Here is a 21,874-nt window from a genome sequence, read left to right as displayed (position 1 = left end):
GGCTCATCTGGGTGAGTGTCTCGAACACGCTAATCTGGCTGGAAAAAAATTGAGGGGCCCTTTTTGGTAGAATAGGAGTATTGCCGGCACCGTGACGAGAATATACGGTTGTTTGGACCACTTCACTCAAGAAAATTCAGTTGCACTTCACTAACTCTAAATTTCTGCTGACACACTCCAACTTCACAAAAATGTGGATATGCTCATGGAGTTGTAAGTGGAGGTGTTTGGTTAGAGCAACTTCAAGAGCATCCCAAAAAATTCTCCTCCAAAACAATGTACAGGGGACTCTTCTAAAATTTTCTTTCCCCAAAATATTATCATCCCACAGCAGATCTCAAAAACTAGCATCCCCAATATTTCAAAACAGGCCACGTCATCACGATTTTGCACTTAAAGTCCTTGGAAGAAAACCCACCTCGCACTTAAACCCCCACTTTTCCAGATAACCCCCTCGCACCTTTTGTTTTCCTTGCAAAATAACCCCTCTCACCCTCTGTTTTCTGTGCGCCGCCTTTGACCACCAGTTTCCTCGCCGGCGGCGAGCTGGCCAACGATGAGAGCATACTGGGGAGCATCAGTGACGCGAGGCACCTCCATTTTGGTGGTTTCTACTGAGGGGTATTAGCCGGAGCCAGGCCGGCGGTGTGCGAGCGGAAGTCGAGGCCGAGCAGCAACGGCAGCCAGGGGATCTCCAATCCCCGGTGCAGGAAGCCACGACACTGGGCAGTGAGTGGTTGAGTGGGTAGAGGAGCAAGTGTGTGAGCTTCCCGTGGTGGTGATTGGGTTTTGGTGGCTGGAGTTGGGAGTATTTGTCCTGCATAGGAGCTCCAAGCGGTGGGGACAATGGGACCGCCCCTCGGACGTCCACACTTAAGCAATACAGTACCTCCCTTGGATCAGTATCTAGAACCAGCGTATATCGGAATGATTATCAAAGTAAGAAGAAGAGAAAATAGAGGAAATTATGCCGGTGTATCGTCACCTTTAGGGAAAAATCAAGCAGCAATCAATGCGCAGCGGAAAGACGAAAGCTAGCTTCCTAGAAGACCTAGCAAAACAAGCAAGATTGAGTACTTTTGCCAGCAATCAAAGGGGTGTGACTAATCAAAGAGAGTTTTGACCATGTGAGTTCATGTCCAAGAACCTCGGCTATTCGAATAGATTAATTAACTCTGCAGAGCTCGTACACTTTACCCATATGATCGGGTACCCCATAACATGGCCCTTGGCGGTACTACCCTACGAGACCCATACCCACCAGCGTCCATCTTTGGACAACATCCTCTAGCTCCATCCACGGACAACTTTGAGGCCTAAGAAGGTGTCATTCAACGTCCACATAGGGACACTATCCCGGGAAAGAAAGATGCATCATAACGTGGCATACAATGCCACCTAGCCCTACGGACCTCAACCAATGACCCGTGCCAGCCGGACCTGAGACTCTGCGAAGGTCTTACTCCAGTCCATTCGTTGCCCACCGTGGCCCCTTGGGATGATTTACTAGATTCTGTAGTGGGGTGTGAATCAAGTCCTCATATAAATAGGCACTCCCGAAGGCTGTACCTTTTTAGCTCGTATGGTTGCACATATACACTGGAAAGACTTTCTCAATGAGCCAATCCTTAATTGACCGAGATAACGCTGGATAGGGGCCCCTCACGAGGTTACCCAACTTACCTCGCGTCCTTCTTAGTTGGTTGCTAGTCAAGTTTTATAGTTCATTTACTTTACCACAACTCTCACCTAAAGGATTGAACTGGCAATAGAAAATATATGAGATCTATTAGGTCTCGGATACAAGGCCATTCCTAGGGTTTTAAACAAGGAGGAGGAAAGAGAGTTTACTTTTAGGAATATGCCTAACCTTATATTATAGGGGTTTATGAAATATGCAATACCACATTATTATCTTGGTTAATTATAGTATTGCAAAATATAGCATGATCAAGGGGTTGGTGTTAAGACTTGCCTTGTTTGTCTAGCAGCGAAATCGAATCCTTATATGGATAACTATCTCCGAGGTGAAACATGATACTTCTGGAGAGAACTTAAGTTACTAGATAGATAGAAGAAGGAAACATACAATCAATCACCAATCAAAGTAATCCAAAGCTTATTAGGAGGAATTCATGGTGGTTAGAAAGGGTGTTGGGTCGTAGGATAGAACTAAGATGGCTTTTCCTAAGTTTCTGGTGATCTCCTATATTTCATGTGATTTTTCCTACAGTTTCTGTGGGTTCCTTGATGTGAGTGCTTGGGTTAGAGAATGACTTGATGGTGGGTTCTATGTCATAGAGTTTGGGTATGTGCTAAGAATTTCCTAAGCTCCTAGGAATGATTTGGAAGTTTGGCATGATGTCCAATATAAAGGAAATTGAATTTCTATAGGTTTATCAAGTGCCCCCCTTAGTTTTGGGTATTTAGGACATGAGTTTAGGAAGGTGAACTCATGAAAATGCTTAGAATGTATCTTAGCATTTTTGGAAATTTATTGGATATTTTGGGGCTATTAGATGTAAACGGAGGAATTTGGGGTACACTAACAAAGTCTTCCTATTGGCTGAAAATAGATTTATTTGGTTTAGGACCTTAATGATGTGCAGAAGGAGATTGGTTGGTTCTAATAGGCTTAGAAATCTATCTAATATAAGGAATTTTGGTGGAATTTTTGGAGGAGAGAATTGGATAGAATAACATTTCGTGCACATTTGACCGAGTGGATCTAGCATTTTTGGTGAGGTTGAGTGACAGGCGAGGCTCGGTCAGCATTGTCAGTGGGGCGCGCGTGGGTGCTGTGGGCCACGTGTGTGGACCTATGGGCCGGGGTGAACTTGTGAGAGTGGTCCGCTGGACCGGGTGTATGGAGGGGGAGATGGCTGACGATGCGGGTGGTGTGGCATGCATGTGACGCTACCGTGTGGGGCTGGTGCGTACGTGGCTACCTTGTCAGCGCCACGTCAGGGGGCTGCCCATATTTGGGCGTCGGGCGTGGCGGTGAGGCAGGGGAAGTCACCGGGGACCTCGCCGTCGGTCGCTACAAGGCAGTGCTCGCGGCGGGAACTAGCTCTAGAGGCTCGGGATGGGGTGACGAAGTGATTAGGGTAGGTCTTGAGGTGGGCCGGAGCCGACGGTAGTCGGTGCGGCTCGTCGGAGTGGGGCGGCGGTGCGGGGAAGAAGGGAAGGCGTGGCTGAAGGAGGTTAGGGAGGGGTTAAGGCCCGAGCAGGAATTTTGGCAGCATAACAGGGCGACCTGGGTTATCTTGGTGGGTGGCGCGGTGGTCGGGAGGGAACAGTGGTGAGCGGCGGCAATAGGGTTGAGTGGCGGCGTCGAGCTACCGCGGAGTAGCCGATTGAGCGGCGTTGCTGCGGGGGGGAGGGAGAGGAGGCTACGAGCACGCGTCGCAAATCAACTTCGACCTGTCCCAGCACCTAGGGGATAGGGCACGACGGCAGGTAGAGGTGGCGAGCATGGTTCTAAGGCCGGCAGGGAAAGGAGGTGGTGTGGAGTGGCAAGGCATTGGGTGGGGCTATTTATAGCCCCGGGGAGGCTCCGGCGGGTGAGCTTCAGCTCTCGGATAAGCTCAGGGCGGGGGAGTGGATTGCGGCGCCATTAATGGCGAGCAGCCCTGTAGCAGCGCTGTGAGCGTGGGCGTGGCACTCTGGCGCGTGCGCACGGGGTAAGTGAGATGGCCGTGGGTGGAATGGAGGGGGCGGGAAGGTGTTCTGACACCACAGGGTGGCAGTGCGGGTGCCAGCACGATGCACTCGACTTCGTTGCCGTGGGGTGCGGCACTGGCAGTCGACAACGCCACGCGCGGGCCATGTGCATGCGCGTGAGTGGAAAAGGGGGCAAGGGAGGAGCTCCTGTGTTAGAGGAGTGGTGAGGGTGGTGGAGCTGGATGAGGCGGGTACAGGGTGTTCCTCAGGGTGGTAGGACATGGCTGGGAGGAGGAGATCAGGCCAGCTGATGCCACGACTATGCTGCGACATCGCGTGTGCAGGTAGAGGCGGGCCGGTGTTGTGAGGGGGTGGGGACGTACTGACGGGAGGATTAGGGAGAGGTGGAGTGTGGCAGTGCGACGTGTGTGGATCAGGATGGAAAGGCGGCTGGGGGAGGCGCATCCAGGCAGCGGCGTTGAGGGAGAAAGGGGGGATGCACGGATGGCGCAAGGGAGAAGAGGAAGGGAGGGAGGAGGAAGACAGCGTCGTGTGGTGGGCTGGGCTGAGCCACAAGGTTTTTAGGCCTTCGGCCTGCTTAGGCCATGTGGAGGAGGGAGGGAAAGGTGGAGGTGGACCGGGCCGGCTGGGCTGAAGGAGGTGAAAAGGGGGGTTGGTGGCCCATTAAAGGTTTGATTGGCTTATTATTTGTTTGAATACGTTTTGATGTGGTTTAAGTTTAAATTTGAACTAGGTTCAAATTTGAATAGAGCTTTGGATTACTTCTAAGTTCTACAAAACTCATTTGCACAATCATATGATGTTCATGCATAATGTGAACATATATTGAAATAATTTTAATTATTAGGGAGAAAAGAAAATTTTAACAAGTCCTCATCTTATATGTTTTAAATTTTGGGATGTTACAGACATGGCAGGCGATGAAGCTCGAATCCCCAGCGGGGAGGAGCTCGGCCGGGCCAATAAGCGGACCGTGGAGGTTGAGCGTGAGGTGAGGAAGGTTCGGGTGCATTCTCATGCTCGATCGATGGAGGCTAATATGTACTTGTTGTGAAGCCAGAAGATACACCTTGCTACTGCCGTCGCCGCTCACAACTTGCCGCCACCCAAGAACTGGTGCGAGCGGGCAAAATGAGAGGAAGTCCTCCGCGGGAAAGGGTCAATCGCGTGGGAAAGGAGTGCCTCGGGGGCAACTGGGGGTGGGGGGCAGACGCCGCGTGGAAAAATGCGTCGCGAGGGAGCCGGGATGAGTATCGCTACATTTTTTTCAGCGAGGAAGAGGAGCTGTTGGAGCAGCAGTTTTCCATTTTTCTCCTTAAAACATGTTTTCAGGATGTTTTGAGGGGTCTTTTTGGAGTTGCTCTTAGAAGGTTTGAAAGTGGAGTAGAAAAACTTGAAGTGGAGTACCGAGAAATAAGGAAAAATAGCTTCATCTTGTGTGCGCCCAGTTTGTATATACTATATTATGTTGACATGTCAGATACAGAGAGGGAAATGCTCTACACCATTGGCGTTGCCAATAACAACATGAAGAACGGCGAGAAAACAAAAAAAGCATCCACACCGTCCATGCCGACGTTGCCTTTTGCAAATCACACGGTACATGCACTCACAAACATGCATGCACACAACCCTACCGCTATAAGTATCTTCAAAAGACTGAGCCAACCCTACCCCTATAAGTATCTTCAAAAGACTGAGCCGATAAATTCTCGAGATTGATAAAGTCACCACTGCGAGACGCACGTCACCTACCACTAAAAGGATAGCGCCGGTGAAATCCTAGAATAAATCTAGGAAAATGAGAGCACCTGCGCTGAGTCGAGGACTCGAACTCGGGTGGACAGGTTCTACCACAAGAAATCTAACTAGCTAAGCTACGCTTAGTTCGCCATGTTGACATTGCTTTGGTCAATATGTTTAATTTTAACTGTGTTCAGATCAAGATTAATAGCACCAACAAATCAAGGTTGTAGAAGGTATATTCCTCGAATCTCGGGAGTCCGTTCAAAACACTCATCTCCAAATGGAAAAACACAGTTCAGCTCCTTTCAATTTTTCTCTCAAATTGGAAATACAGCACACATTATTGCATTGCTTTATTCAACCACACAAAAGAGGACAACAACGACGTACAATATAATGAAAGTAAAACGGTGTTGAACATCTAGAAGCACGCTGCCGCTGGCGGCAGGAACCTCCCTAGCTCCGATCCCACACAGACATGACTATGGCAATGCATGATGGGTAAAATGGACATGGCTCTTTTGTGCCCATGAATAGCCAGTGCAAACTATGGGCAGGTGAAATCAAAGCAAGGGCCATTGCAACAGGGAGTTGTATAGAATAAAGTGGAGCAAAAACTTCTTTTTGGCAAGCAAAACTGCAGTAGCTTTCTTGCACCCAGGTTGGACGACGGCGAGTAGCCCCCGTCGTCGATGCTGGACCAGCCGGTGGCCGACGCCGACTCCATTGTTGCCATCAGCAGCAGCACCGCCATGATCACCACTCTCTCCGTAAGTGAGTGCGCTGGGCTACTTGTTCTTTCTGCTTCGCTTTGGCTTCCACAGGGTGCATAGCTCTCAATTGCATCTTATGTAGGCGACGGAGGCCACCTTTATTTGCTACATCAATCACGCATCCCTTGGAGCAAGTCATGCCTTTAACACACACATGCATTCTGATTTTTTGAACGGTGCAGGATCCAGACACATGGGCATAGACCGTACAGCTGATCGAACCAAACAAGACACTAATGCGCACTACCACTTGGGAGACATGGTAGCATGAGGAGATGAAGGTTTCAAAAGGCTGAGGCAGAGTACAACTAAAGCAATAAAAGCAGCCAGATTGTTATGTGTATTTGCTCTCCTGTCCCTTTTTCTGTTGCAGTGGCATCTATCTCAGCCTTCACCAAAAGTTCATGCATGCATGATGTGTCACATGTATTTCTTCTAGGACTATTTGTGTATATGGTTGAAATAAACTACACATTGGTGGATAAGATGCAAACATTGGAAGCCCCACCACCGTGCGTCCGTGCCGTTAAACTTAACAATCAATCATCAACGGTCTAGTTGGCCTCTAGAAAAATCCAAAGGAAAAGGTCCAGCTTGATCTTATCAAAATACCAAGCAATAATCATGAATCATCAGAAAATAGAAACTAAGATAAAACAGATATAACGAAATGACATGTGGACCCGCTGCAGTACTGCAGGGGAGGGTATTCGGGAGCTAATTGCATAACGGAACGTTAATAAAAACTTCGACAGGCCCCATCCGTCCCCATCTTTGCACCAGATTGTGGCTTTTTTTTTTGTTTTCTCTATATCTTGTTCCAGAACGGTAGTGTAATCGTGTTCTTGACTCATCCGTACGTCCACGTTAGCTGGTAAAAAGGACCATCCATGCCTAATGCCTAGACAATTTTGCTTCTACAAGCTAGCATTTCGACCACAAGGTTAGAGCACATGCATCCTGCTGAATGGTACGTGCGCTATCTTCTATCCAAACACAAGTGCCCCACCACAAACAGATGGATCAGAAAAGCTAGAAATCCAACGACGATGTTAAACGTGCCAGCCTAGTGCTCAGATCATCTAGGCCTATCGTTTCCATGGGCCGTTCTGTTTTCCTGCACTGGGCCTAGTTGTTGCCGCAAACGGCCCTCGAATCTTCTGGTCAATGGTCACACTTTGCTTTTATCTTTTTTTTCTTTTCCTGTATTTTAAAGTATATAGAACATGAATTTTTTTGGATAGCTCTTTCGAAAATACAGTTTGTTTGTCCCTCTTGAACTATTTTTTAATAAAGGAATAAAAGTTCCAACCTCTAGAATCACATGTGAGTGTATATAGCCTCATTATGGACCGAAAGTAGCACTTAGACTACAACATACCATTTAAAAGAAGAAAGTTTCAAACATATTAAGCTAGGACAGACAGCTAAGCTTCAATCCTATTGCTAAACTTCCAACCAAAATTATTAAAGAGCTCCATTAGTCTCCAACTTCCTACATCCCCTCTTCAAAACATCTCTTTTTCTCTTTAAATATCTCTTTAAATAGCAGCGACCAATTTCGAATTTCGGATCCAACAAGTCCCCTAAAAATAACCTGCATGAAAGAGACTATTGAAAACCACGTTACGTCTACTCAACCAAATGTATTGAGTTGCATGCTTCAACCCAAAAGCTTAAACTGATAGGAAAATATGGCAAATTCACTTATACTCCAACACTCCCCCTCACGTGCTAGCTCCCCTAGACCGCATACGTGGAAATTGGAGTGGGCTATAATTATTTATTTAATTGTGCCCGCGATTTGAACTCGAGACCTCTGGTCCTAATACCATATTGAGTTGCATGCACCAACCGCCAGCGTCGTCATCTCTTCCCCGCCCACTCCAACCGCAGGCTGCATCGGCACCTTCTACATGCCCAAGCCATTCTGCGCCCGCAACCGTTGTGAAGGCCTTCTTTGCTGGTCCCTTAGACACCGGCGCACGGTTGTCCCTCTACCTTGCACATCCATTTGTGCGTGCCTTTGTCCTTGACGCGTTTTCGGGCCTAGCAAACTCGGATATGCCTCATATACGACGGCTTGACTGCATCGACCTTCTACACTATGCACGGTATCCTCAGCCATGGCTATTCACCCTAGTATCGGTTACCTCAACATCGGTACAAAGGGCTATCATCCGCATGAGTTACTCGCCAGTCCGTTGGCCTCTACCTACGGCTTTTTCTGCAGTCTCACCGTCTGCGGTGCTCCCGCCGTGACTGCGGGGGATGTTAGAGTATATTTGGTAGTTGTAGATATACGTATCGTTGACTGTATCCGGAGGAGCCTTGCCCTCCAAGTCTCCGTACTCTATATGTACCGGCCCAGGTCTCAATACAATACAATCCCAATTGATTCCTCCTACAAAATGGCCCAACATAGAGCCGCTGCACCTACTAAAATTTGGATTCTAATGTTAGATACATTAGAGCCAAACACCACCGGCACCACCAACACCATCGTATCCACCACCATCATCATTATTACCACCAAATAATTACCAATTAATTGAGCAAAATTGCAGTCTTTGCATGATAACGTTGAGCTGATCTACACCAATCTCCCCGGCAGGGGGTGCTTTCTTGCCATGTGGTATCAACATATCACGCAGTTCTCAAATGAAACCTCCAACGATCAGATTCAATCTGATTATAGTAGTGTCCTTGAATACTCTAATGTTCTTCTAAGTATTGCATGGACATCGATATTTCCTTTGTATTCTCAATCATTGCATGCTCTCCACAGTTTTAATAAATTTGTTAAATTCTTCATGGAAATAGTCTTCCATCCTTCATGCATTATACATCCATGCCCTATCCATCTTTGAACCTCAACAAATATTTAAATGCATCAAAACCTTCACTTTAATAATTTGGACTAAATGTTTGGAAAAAGAATAGAGTAGATATAAGTTGACATCCATGTGTAGATATTGGAACATAAAAATCTAACATGTGTGAATGAAAACAATTCTGCTCATCCATCCTTTCACCTCAACAAAAGTATTTAAATGCATGAAAAGTTCAAAAACCTAATTTGTTCTTCTCTAACTAAATCTTGGAAAAAAACTAACATGCATGTAAAAAGGATGTAAAAATCTAAATCTTGTAAAAAAACTAAATCTTGTAGTTCTAGAAAAACAAAACAAATCTTCTCCTCTCTCTTCCTTGGATCTAGGAAAAGTTCTAAAAAAAATCTTCTTCTGTCTCAACCTTGGATCTAGGAAATTCCTCATTCATGGTATATGCTAAAAAACTCAAAATTGAGGCTAAATGAGTATAGCATTTTGTGATCGTACTTAAATAGCCTAACTTCATCCAAAAGTTTAAATTAAGGTCCAAATGGCTAATCCACACCATGGATATAGGATCTAGCTATAGTTGAAACCAAAACCTAAGTGAGTCTTAACCTATGCAACAAGCTTCAAAATAGACATAAAATTAATATAAACTTACCTCCTATAGCCAGCAAATCCAAAAAAAATCAAGAGGAAAATCTTTCACTCTACCTTTTCTTTCTTTGGATTTTCGGCAGCACCTCCCCCTTTTGCCCATTGAATTGTGCTGCTGTCGGGTGGAGGAAGAAGGAAGGGGATTTGTACATGATTTGTATGGGCGGCTCAGCTCATGGGGCCACCACTTGAAATGGATTTTCAGTGGCGGACGATTAGCTACAGTAACCACTGACTTTTTTAGGTGCGGGGAACTTGTCACCCGATCCTTAAAAAAATCAAGACGCGGCTAAAAGTCTTATTTTATAGTAGTGTTTCACACCCGAATTTTGAACTAGGAGTGAATCCCTCCCATACATACAGCCCTGGTTCAGTTTCCTACCAACCGGGAGCAAAACCCTATTTTGCAGTAGTGACGATGTTCCATTATTTTGTGATAATGTGAGCACAGTAAAGATTGTCAACAACTCCATCTAATACTTTCAGAGAAAGTGCATCAATATATATACTCCATCATTTAGATATATAGTCGCTCAAATCCACTATAAGAGCAGAATTTGTTAGACTATCTCGGTTAAGGTTGTCAAAAAAATTTATCCAGTACTCTCGCTTAAAGCACATCAATATAAGCAGGGGTGGCCCCTAAGCCCCCCTGATCAAGGAGACGAGGAAGAAAAGAGGGAGGAGGAAGAAGAGAAGGAGGGAGAGGAAAATACGGAGGAAGGAAAGCACCCCCATGTTGCCATGCTGCTTAAGTTGTTAACAATGGCGATATTATGTAGAGAAATATAGTAAGATAGAAGTTAAATGGTGGATATTATGTTTAAAAGATAAGGAAACAACTGTCGTTCAATCAGCCGAATAGCCACTTAAATTATTAGCTGGTTCCGATAGCTTGATATTTATGAAGTTAGAGGCAGAAATTAGATAAACACAACTGGAGGTGCGGTCAAAATAGACTTATTCGTTACTACATAATTATTATTCATCAAAGGTCAGCGCCTAGGGGACAGAGGACGTAAGTCACCGCTGGATTCTCCGAGTGAGAGGGCCACTTGATGAGCTCCATTAACGTGGAACAGTGCACGGTGCTTCCCTGTGAGGCTGTGATCCCATCTCATCCACGAGGTGCCAGCTAATACTCGAAGTATAATTTTTTTCTTGACCTAGGTCATCTACAAATTCAGTAATAAATTAGTGAAGGTTTCCAACTTAAATTGCTCGTAAGCATATGGTGATGTGATGATATAACCCGGGGAAGGGTGCAAGGCGCACCATCTCTCGCATTTTGGCGCATTCTCGCTCTCTATCTCTCTCAGAGTCAGAAAGAAACCAGATCAACACACTAACTCAGGCCAGTTCTGAGCTTAGCTAGCTAGGCACGCCGAAGAAACAATGGCCGATTCCGCCGTGAGCTTCGTCCTCGGCCGGCTCGGGGAGTTCGTAGTGAAGGAGGCCCGCGCCCTGCAGGAGGTGGGCAACGACGTGGTGCTGCTCAAAGACAAGCTCCAGTGGCTGCACACGTTCGTCCAGCAGGCGGACCACCGGCGGCGCTGCGAGGGCAACACCTACATGGACGTGTGGGTGCAGCAGACGCGGGAAGTGGCGCTGGACGTGGAGGACGTGCTGGACGAGTTCATGCGGCGCGTGGACTTGCAGCAGGGCCTGCCGGCATGGAGGAAGTGGCTCAAGTTCCTGCGGTCGTGCGCCTCGCAGATCTCCGTGCGGCGCGAGCTGTCCGGAAGGATCGCCATGATCAGAGCAAGGCTGGACCAGATCTCCGACCACAGAAGTGCCTACATCACCGACTACTCTTCTTCACTTACCCGGGAGTCCTCCTCCCCATCGATCACCACGGTTGATGGATGGTGCGTGCTTACATCTCTCTAACTAGCTGATTAATTACCACGCGCGAGTCTTCATTCATGATATCGAGAACTTAACGACGACGCTGACCTTATTAGCATCTAGAACGGGCATACGCTCTTCTCCCGTGGAGATCAAAGAGTTAGGGTATGTACATTGCTACACGTTAGCAGTTTTATAGGTTGTTTCATGCAATGCCACATAAGATTTTTGCTAATGTGGAAGAGAGAGAGCAAGGAGAGAGAAAGATGTCGTTGTTTCGCGAAACAACCACCTTATAGGCTAAATTTTAAGACTATGAGACTACTATACTCTACCATTGTACGAGTTGTGGATGCCACAATATTCTTTTATTCAGTCCACAAATCAAAGGATTTAATTTGAGATTAATACGAGATAAAAAAAAGACAAACCATTGTAGTGATTGTCTGATATATCGTCTCAAGATTATATGTTAGTACATGAGACTGTCTATGAGATAACAACAATGTACTTGCCATGCGTAATTGACCCATTAGTGGCCAAGTAAGATCACGAACAGCCAATACCATATGGGCTTGCTTCACCATTGGCAACTCGAAATCCCAACCTCCTCCTTATTTGCCATGGTTTTCGGGTGAAACCATGATGGAGGCATGACGAGCACAATGCCGCCGCCATCTCAACCATTACCACCTTCTTTCCTGTACGCACAAGATGGTCTCGGCTCAAGTAGGTCATCACCTTCTGCTAGCTCATATGCCACAAGGCACCAAGTGCGTGGTGCTGACCGTCGATGTGCCGTTGCCTATCACGTGCAGTGGTGTAGTCATCCATTGCTAGCCTTGTGAAAGTATATCAATGTGATACCACTCGGTGTCACGGTTCCATGTTAATATATAGCTAAGAACAGCCTCCAACGTGGCGTCATGGTTTTTAAAATTTATTTTGAAAAAAAAAACTAAAAAAATTGCACCCAAGAAAACACACAATCATCATGAAACAAACATGACCTCACCCTAATTTACATCTATTTAGTTTAGAAAATTGTACCATTCATTTGCAAATATTTTTCTAAACAATTTCATAGCCTTTCTAAGTAATATTATAATTTGTCATCATAGAGTTGGGTGATTATATGAAAAATTATGAGTTACTTTATATCACCATTCATAATATCACCATTCATAATGGTGGAGGTGGGTAATTTTGAAAAAATATTAGGGGTACTTTAAATTATTTTCGTAATGACAAAGTTGGATAGTTTAGGTTTAGTTTTAGAGGATAATTTAGACTATATTATAATGACAAGAATGGGTATTTTTAAGAAAAAAGAAATAAATCTAATGGTTATTATTATCAAAGATGATTTGAGCCTACTAAATTGATGTTCGGATGTTTCCAAATTTTATAAGAATTTCTACGATGTTTTCCTATTATGTCTTGTGAGAGTGATAGAAAGAGCAACAAACTAATAAGATACTCCCGCTGTTTTATATATAGTAGTTGTCCTTCTAGGATTGTCCTAAGTTAAATATTTGTATCGTCAAATATTAATTTTTAAAAAAATTATAATGTAATGCTATAAGATTTTTATGTTTTAAGATTCAGCATGAGAAGCACTTTTATAATATATAATTTTTCATGTTATTAAACTATACAGGTTTTTAGTAAGTTTCATGTTGTTAAACTATACGGGTTTTAGGAATTGATGGTCACGTGTACAAATGTTTGAGTTAGGCAAAGCTACAACAACTCTTGTAAAATGGAGATAACAATAATTATAATAAATAAAAAAATTCGGTGAAGACAGCAAGCAAGCTCTTGATCCACACCTCGCATAACCTCTTGAAGACATTCGATCCCTTAACATTATATGCTTTACGCAGTTGCAAGGTACTCGTACCAAAGGGGTACCATCACTAGAAAATACACATTTTTCTCATGCAAAAAACTCAATGTAGGGATGAGGCGCTTGAAGTGGTTGGCTTCAGAAATGAATATTTGTCCCTGGAGCGCCTTCTTCGTGAAGGTGATGGGAGGAGATCTATCGTGTGGATCGTGGGGGAGAGTGGTGTAGGAAAAACCACTCTTGCACGGACGGTGTACGACAGCCCTGCTGTCCAGGCGCACTTCAAAGCTCGTGTTATGTGGAATCTTGCACCGTGTACTACTGAAGATGTTGCTCTATGCGAGATTTACCAGCACTTGCGCCCTCCTGTGCATGCTCCTGCCACCGTCGAAGGAATCCGAGATGCCCTGTCAAAATATTTGAAGGAAAAACGCTATTTGATTGTGCTGGATGGGGCTGCCAAGTTGTTCAATTGGAGTTCCGTGCTCGATGTCCTGCCTGACAATCACCGTGGAAGCCGGGTTGTGATCGTCAATTCCCTGAACGATCACGAAGCTTTAGTCCCGGGTGGTAAGCACGACCATAAGCTCACAGTACAGCTTCTAGATCAGAAGAACAGCAACCTCTTATTTCGTCGCCATGCTCTTGGTCTTGGGAGTGAGTCTTCCTTTGGAAAATCCTACTTCTGGGCAAGTGCATATGAGAGGCAAATGAGCAAGGCATTCAAAGACATGTTTGAGATCACAAGCGGCCTTCCTCTGGCAATCCTGCTACTGGGCCGGCTTCTTCGGAGAAAGGTGTTCCCTGAGCAATGGGAAGATGTGCTGAAGCATCTCAAATCCATGAAGCCGTCAAGTCGTGTAGAAGGTGTATTGGCATTAAGCTTTGATGATCTTCCACATTATTTGAAGTCATGTTTCTTGTACTTTGCCATGATGCCACAGAACATGAGCTACAGTGCTGCTGGGTTGGTTCGGATATGGGCAGCGGAGGGGTTCCTCAAGCCGAGAAGGGGACAAAGTATGGAGGATGCTGGGCACAGTTACCTAAAAGAGCTTATTTCAAGAGGTATGGTACATGTGTTTGAGAAGGGACCCGTGGCATCTGAAGAGTCCACGTTGAGGACAGTGGTTATCCATCAGAGACTTCATGCCATGGCAAGGTTCGAAACAGAGGGCAGTTTCCTAGATGTCTACGACTGCACAGATATCCCAGCATCCTCTACAGGTGTTCGACACCTCTACATCCAAAACTTGAGTAATGCTGCCTACACGCATATGGAGGGTGCTTCATTCCCTAAGTTACGATCTGTCTCATGTGACTTCTCCGAGTATTGGGAATACAAAGCTGAAGAGCAACAACACGTGACAGCTGGTCATCAAGATCAACCCTACCATGACAGTTTCCTGGGACATTTAGGAAGATCCAACTTACTCCGAGTGATAGATCTTGGAGGGCTGCAAGTCAAAAGGTTGCCATCAATGATCGGGAGCTTGGTCCATCTGAGGTACCTGTGCATTCAGCGTAGCTGCTTGGTGGAGCTTCCATCAACGATTGCAAATCTGATCAACCTCCAGACGCTCGACATAATAGGAACGAAGGTGAAGAGAGTCACACCGGCATTTTGGGCGATCCCGACGCTGCGGCATGTCCGCGCAGAAATGTTACATATGCCCAAGCCCAAGTCAGCTGGGGTGCTCAAGTCCATGCAGTCACTCGTGGGCATGGTCTGCGTTCATCCCTGGCACAACAACATCAGTCCTTTGCACAAAATGATTAACGTGCGAGAGTTGGATATCTCAAGCCTGAACTCCGACCACTGGGGCGCCCTTTCAGATGCTTTCAAGCAGCTAGAGTCACTCCTCTACCTTCGTATTCGTGGGTGCGACATCCCAGCACTCACCCTGTTCACAAAATTTAACCTGCGGCGTCTACAGAGACTCAAGTTGGACGGAAGGATCTTCATGTCAGCTAAAGAGGAAGCAGAAGAACAGTTCACGTTGCCAAACCTCACCAGCCTGTTACTTATGCATTCAGGGGTGAAACAAGGCTTCATCGACAAGATAGGCAAACTCCCCCGCCTTGTGAGGCTAGAGTTGTATGAGAAATCATATGAAGGAGAAGAGCTCGTTTTCACTCAAGAAAGTGGATTTGTCAACCTCACACACCTTGGGCTCCGGAGCCTCCCTGGATTGTCCAAGTGGAAGATCGTGTCGGAGTCCCTTCCAAATGTTGAAAAAGTAATTGTCAATGATTGCACCAACATGAAACTCGAGGTTGAAGGGGGTGTGCAGGTGTTGAAAAATCTCACTAAGTTCAAAGTCATCGACATGCCCAAAAAATGGGGCGTCGAGGAGGCTGGGCCCCTAAGTGAAAAATTCGTCCAGATATGATAGGATCAAAGCAAAACACAAAAGCCGGATGCGTGAAGGGGCAATATGCCAATATGATTTATTGAGAAGAGAGACCATGTTCCTGCAGCCTTACAACTGTGTGTTATGTATTGAACTTCAGGAGGAGGATCGATTCCACTTATTCTTTAACTGTCCTTTTAGCCAAGCATGTTGGATTTTCCTGGGAATTAATTGGGACACCTCCCTGGACTATGGTCAGATGATCCTCAAAGCTAGGCAAGAGTTTGGAAAGGTCTTCTTCAGAGAAATTGTTATTATAGCGTGCTGGGCTATCTGGTGTTATAGAAACAACATAATCTTTGACAGAGCTTCACTGTCTTTTGCAGCCTGGAGAGGTCTTTTTGAAAAGGATATGAAGCTGGTTACTCTAAGAGTCAAACCATCCCTGAAGGATAAGATACTACTTTGGCTGAGTAGTCTCTAATGTACTCTTTTTATTCTTTGGCTTGTAGCCTATATATGTAATACGCCTGTATATAAACCTCTTTATTTATATATACATAAAAAGGTAGGGGACTCCCTGCCGATTCGCCTATGCCAATATGATAGCTCTTTGATCGTAGGGTGCATTTTTTTACGTGAAAGCTAGGACTTTATTACATAATGTTTCTGGCCAAGAACTTATTCACTGTGTCTCAATGACAAGGTAGGAGCTCGATCTCAAAGTCAGATCTTAGTTAGTCCAGCATCGATCTGAGCCGCCGAATTATATTCACCATTCACATTTTACTCGACAACTCTGGAAACTAGACTGAATAAATGAATTTCACCTCCCGGGTCAAGATTGCTTCTGACGAAAAGTCATGTTCCCTCCTTTTGGATGGCGTGTACAAGAACCTGGGCATCAGACTCGATCTGAAGGTGCACAATGCCGAGCTCTTCTGCTAGTTTACGCTGGTATATGCCGCTTTAGCGTTCCTGGGAACCTTCCGTTACGACATGCCCTATTTTTCCGCTACGGCAGCTACAAGCGCTATTGCTGTGTTTAGCGCCACTAATTTGTAGTAGCGGAAGGCATAATTTAGCGCCCGCTATCCTGTCCGCGTGCATGACACCACCCAACATCAATGCAAGCTTTCATGAACGACGATAGATGTAGTTTCATGGAGAGTCTTAAGCTTTGATTTGATCGAGAGAGATCAGCTTCGCATGCATAGCAATGGTCTTCACTCTTCAGGAAGCGTAGCAATGCAGCAGTGGCCGGCTGCATAAAGGTCTACAGGAGGTGCAGCGGTGCTAGCTGGTCCGTGGCCGCGGCAGTTCATGCTTCATGCACTTGTGGCTCTGCAGCAGGCGGCGACGTCCAGATCCACGTGGTAAGTTACGGTGCAACGGCCGCCGGCGAGAGTGGAGAAAGGGCATCGAGAGGAGAGACACAGGGAGGGCCGCGTTCACTCGCATGAGAGAGAGAAAGGGGCTGGCCGCTGGCGACCTGGCGTGCTGTTGGGCGTATGTGCATGCTGGTGATGGGCTGCGCGGCTAGAAGCCCATGTGTTTTTCCAGAGTTTGCACATGGGCAGTTTTAACTCGTCGATATTACTGATTAGTTAATTGGGGTAAGTACTGATGTTATCTTTTTTTAATAAATCTGCTAAATGGTTTAGTTTCCGCTATAGTTGCTTGTAGCTTTTGGAGAAGAAAGTCGCTAAATACCATAGCTCACGATTTAAAATATTGCACACCGTACCACCCTCCTTGATTTCTGCATTTAGACTTCAATGAATTCGCCATCAAATTTTGTCTAATAGCTAGTCGTCTAGAGTAACTCCAAGAGTCCCAAAAAATTCTTCCCTAAAATAAGTTATTGAGAGCTATGCTAAAAAAATTTTCCCCCAAAACCATATCAGCCCATAGCAGAACGCTAAAAACTATCCCAATAATTTAAAACAGGTCACGTCATCATAATTGGACCCATTACTTGGGCTGCCTACCTCCCCCTGGCGCGCGCAGGGGACAGCTCCCCCTCGCGACCACCCCTACCCCGCGCGAGGCTCCTCGCGATCTCCTGCTCATCCTGTTCATACTTTGGCAAAATGATGACCCTGGTAATCACACATCAACCCTGGTAATCACACATCCTCGTCGAACCCGCCGGACCACACTAACAATAGCAGCAGAACACAACATCAAAACAACATTGCAGTGGAAAATGGATAGAAGCACAAGACCAAATCTAACATGAGTGTTGAGGGAAAGGTATTGTGCCATCCCATCTACATGAGCTAACTGATTGAAGCAATGGTATCCACATATATTAACAGGGAACTAATTAATACCACACCAATCGGTGATTAACATTGGCCAGATGGACAACAGTCACCAATCTAGATAAACCTACGAAAAACTAATTGTATCCATCAGAAGTGCACTACCTAGATGAAACAAACCAACAATCTAAACCAGATCACATAAGAGTAATGCGATCCAACAATTAAACGCAAGTCCGGTCGTAGAATCATGCGCATGCCGACATCAGCCCAGTCTTAATGCTAACAAACAAACCAATCTGTCCAACCTTATCACATTCACATCCACTCGAACCCACGCAGCCCCGGATCTACACCTCTACCCGCAAATCGAACTCTAAGGGATATATCTATGATGAACACAAACAGGCAGGGAAATCATACGAGGCATAGCAGTAGTAGATACGGATGGGGCCTCCAGAACTCGCGTACCTTGAGAGGATCGAACCCGCTGGACCCTACCAGGCTGCTGGCGGAGAACCCGTTCGTGGCCTCTATCAGCTACGTGAAGGTGAGCTGCTCGGGGAAGGCCTTTGCCGCTGCCGCCGCTCGGGGAAGATCTGGGGCCGCTACCGCTGACCCATGGGAAGATGGCGTGCATGAAAAAAAAAGGCGCGAGTGGCTATCACGGGCGCGCGTGGGGGATTGGAGGAGGAGTAGCACCCCGCATATTTGCGGGAAAAATAGCCCCGGATGCGGGTGCACACAAATTTGCGGGAGGTTTAGGGGAACTGTTGGAGTAACTTTTTTTCCTATTTCTCTCTAAGATTTTAGGAGTAATTTAAGAGCTACTCCAAAAGTTCCCCAAAAAATTCTTCCCCAAAACGAGGTATTGGGGGCTATGCTAAAAAATTTTCCCCAAAAAAATATATCAAGCCACAGCAGAATGCTAAAAATTAGTCCCCCAATATTTCAAATCAGGCCACGTCATCGTATTAGGCCTATTTTAGAATCCATTTTTTATTTCTAAGTAGTGTTGCTGGGCTTTTTATTTGTCGCTGGTGTGACCGCCGGACCCTTTTTATTTCTGACGATCACAGGCCACCAAACCCAAGCCATATCACGATCGCATGCAGTAGGCCCAGGCCATCATCACGACTCACACCATACCTCAGGCCATCATCATGACTCACGATCATGCCGCTAGACCCCAGGTGTGCACGGCATTCTCTAAACGCCGGCAGCCCTGCGCAGGGTCTCTGTCCAGTCCCGGTCACGCTGCTCGGGGAAAGCCCCTGCGCACTGCGCCATGCAATTCCGGCAGCCCTGCATCTGGTGCCGGCCATCCTAGATTCCCTATGAGTCGACGAAGCTTTTCGTTGCATCTGGTGCTGGATTCATCGTCAGATGATGATGATGATGATGATGATGATGATGATGATGATGATGATGATGATGATGATGATGATGATTTCCTCGTCTCTGTTACTCATGTGACCGTGAATGTGGATGAATCCAATGATGAAACAAAACATCGTGGTTCTATCATAGGTCATCGAGTACTTCAGCGAGACAAACAGGCAGGGCATCAAAGGTTGTATCAAGATTATTTTTCAGATGATCCTACGTACTGACATAGTTATTTCAGACGACAGTACATAAATAATAGATTTATTTCGACCATTTTTTTTTCAAAAAATCATATTATACATGTGTCTCGTTACTCTTGACATGCAGGTTTCGAATGAGGAGTACATTGTTTGTACGCATATGGAATGTTGTAGAGCAACACGATAAATATTTTGTGCAGAAAAGAAACGTTGCCGGTGTACTTGGCTTTTTTAGTCTACAAAAGATTACTGCAGCATTTCGGATGTTAACTTATGGAGTAGCAGCTGATGCTACAGATGATTATGTCCGTATTGGTGAGAGTACTGCTATTGAGAGTCTGAGAAGGTTTGTCAATGATGTTTTTGAGGTTTTTGGAGATGAGTACTTAAGATCACCTAATGAAGATGAGACTACTAGATTACTTGCCATTGGAGAGAGTAGAGGTTTTCCTGGTATGCTTGGGTCGATTGATTGTATGCATTGGAGGTGGAAAAATTGTCCTTCGGCATGGTAAGGTATGTATACTGAGCATGTGCATGAGCCTACAATTATACTTGAAGCTGTTGTAGATAAAGATCTTTGGATTTGGCATGCTTTTTTTAGGATGCCTGGTTCCCACAACGACATCAACGTTTTGCACTGGTCTTCTTTATTCGCACGGGTAGCTGAAGGTCAAGCTCCAAAGGTGAATTATACCATTAATAACAACGAATATACAATGGATTATTATCTTGCTGATGGCATATATCCCTCGTGGGCCACAATTGTGAAGAGCATACCTGATTCATAAGGTAACAAGAAGAAATATTTTGCAACTGCCCAAGAAGCTTGTAGGAAGGACATGGAACGAGCGTTTGGGGTTCTACAGTCTCGTTTCGCTATCGTTAGGGAGCCAGCTCGATTTTGGGATGAAGACACCCTCGGACAAATCATGAGGGCTTGTGTCATTATGCACAACATGATAGTTGAGGATGAGCGCGATGAGGAAGATGATTTAAATTATGATGGGGTGGGAGAAAAGGTGAAGATTTCTCATGATGAAACACCTGAACTTGAGGAGTTTATTAAAATTACAAGAATATAAGGAACAAAGATATTCACAATCAGCTTCAAGATAACCTCATCGAGCATCTGTGGCAACATCGTCCAGACCTCTACAAATGATTACCTATAGTTTATAGTAATTGTTATTTTCAATAATTTTTGCTACTTTATAAATTTATTTGTAATTGCCAGCAGTACTATTCATCATTTAGAAATCATGGCAGACTAAGGTAGATGTTCATCAGCATGGTATATGCTCCATTTCTAAATTGTTGTAGTGTTCAATATCAAACACGATCTTTTTCTACTTTTTTCTGAAAGATGAACAACCTGAACAAGGCCACCCACACCATCACGCCGGCACACCCCAGGCCATCATCACGCCGGCAAACCCCAGGCACCATCAGCAGATTCAGCTCAGCCCTGACCATTCTCTCTCCTATTTCCAGGAAGCAACGGACCCAGGCACTGTCAGCACATTCAGCAGATTAAGCTCAGCCCTGACCATTCTCTCTCCTATTTCCAGGAAGCAATATAAAGCATCACTGAATTACCAAACCAAGCAAGTCATCATTAGCACAACAGAACAAGTCTGAAATTTATAAATGACTTTACTGTCCAATATCAAACAGACTAAATCATTGATAGGTTCAAAGTGAATAAAACAAGTATGAAATTCGTAAAGAGTTCCTAAATCAACAGAACACAAACATGATAGTAATTAAGCACTAGGCATAGATAGTCGGCTCATGATCTCAGCACGCAAGGACATGTAGTATTTCTTTTGCTCATCTAGCATGGCAGTAAGGTCCATGGTCATAATCCTCTCTTCATCCCTCCTTTTTTGCAACTGGACCTCCTGGCTCCTCAACTCAAGAAGTAATTTTTCATTTGCAACTCGATCCTGTTCAAGAGCAACTCGTTCCTGTTCAAGTGCAAATGCTTTGTTGAACCTCTCCTCTTTTTTTAGCTCTTTCTCCTCATCAGTTTCTTTCTTCTGTGCCCACATATTTTCTAAGGTTGCTGTCACACTTTTTTTCTCTCTTGCAGCAGTGCTACTTTTGTCTTCTTCTTACCAATTGGCCTTGTCAATGCATTATCCTCTATGCCTAGAACCTCACCTTCACCTAATTCAATTGGTAAACTTGCACTGGGGCCAGCATTTGAGCTTGTCTTCTGCTTCTTGTTAGATGTTTTACCAGCCGCCAATTCATCAATTTTAGCA

The 21,874-nt window shown here is 45.3% G+C and overlaps 2 protein-coding genes and 1 pseudogene across 2 annotated transcripts; all 3 read left to right on the top strand.

Annotated features, from left to right (window-relative positions):
* The first annotated feature begins 11,092 nt into the window (after window positions 1–11,092).
* LOC117833769 (disease resistance protein Pik-2-like) lies at window positions 11,093–11,587 on the top strand. Its single transcript, XM_034713372.2, has one exon. The coding sequence runs from the start codon at window positions 11,093–11,095 to the stop codon at window positions 11,585–11,587; it is 495 nt and encodes a 164-aa protein (XP_034569263.2).
* Window positions 11,588–14,104: 2,517 nt separating this feature from the next.
* Window positions 14,105–15,787, top strand: LOC140220200 (disease resistance protein RPM1-like). The gene has a single exon (XM_072290225.1). It carries the CDS (start codon window positions 14,105–14,107, stop codon window positions 15,785–15,787), a length of 1,683 nt encoding a protein of 560 aa, XP_072146326.1.
* A 3,697-nt stretch (window positions 15,788–19,484) lies between these two features.
* Window positions 19,485–20,769, top strand: LOC117834268 (protein ALP1-like; annotated as a pseudogene).
* The last annotated feature ends 1,105 nt before the right edge of the window (window positions 20,770–21,874 follow it).

The sequence above is a fragment of the Setaria viridis genome, chromosome 8 (assembly GCF_005286985.2).
Source record: "Setaria viridis chromosome 8, Setaria_viridis_v4.0, whole genome shotgun sequence".
NCBI classification, from domain to species: domain Eukaryota; kingdom Viridiplantae; phylum Streptophyta; class Magnoliopsida; order Poales; family Poaceae; genus Setaria; species Setaria viridis.
The sequence above is the reverse complement of the archived record's forward strand: the minus strand, read 5'-3'. Positions and strand labels throughout refer to the sequence as shown.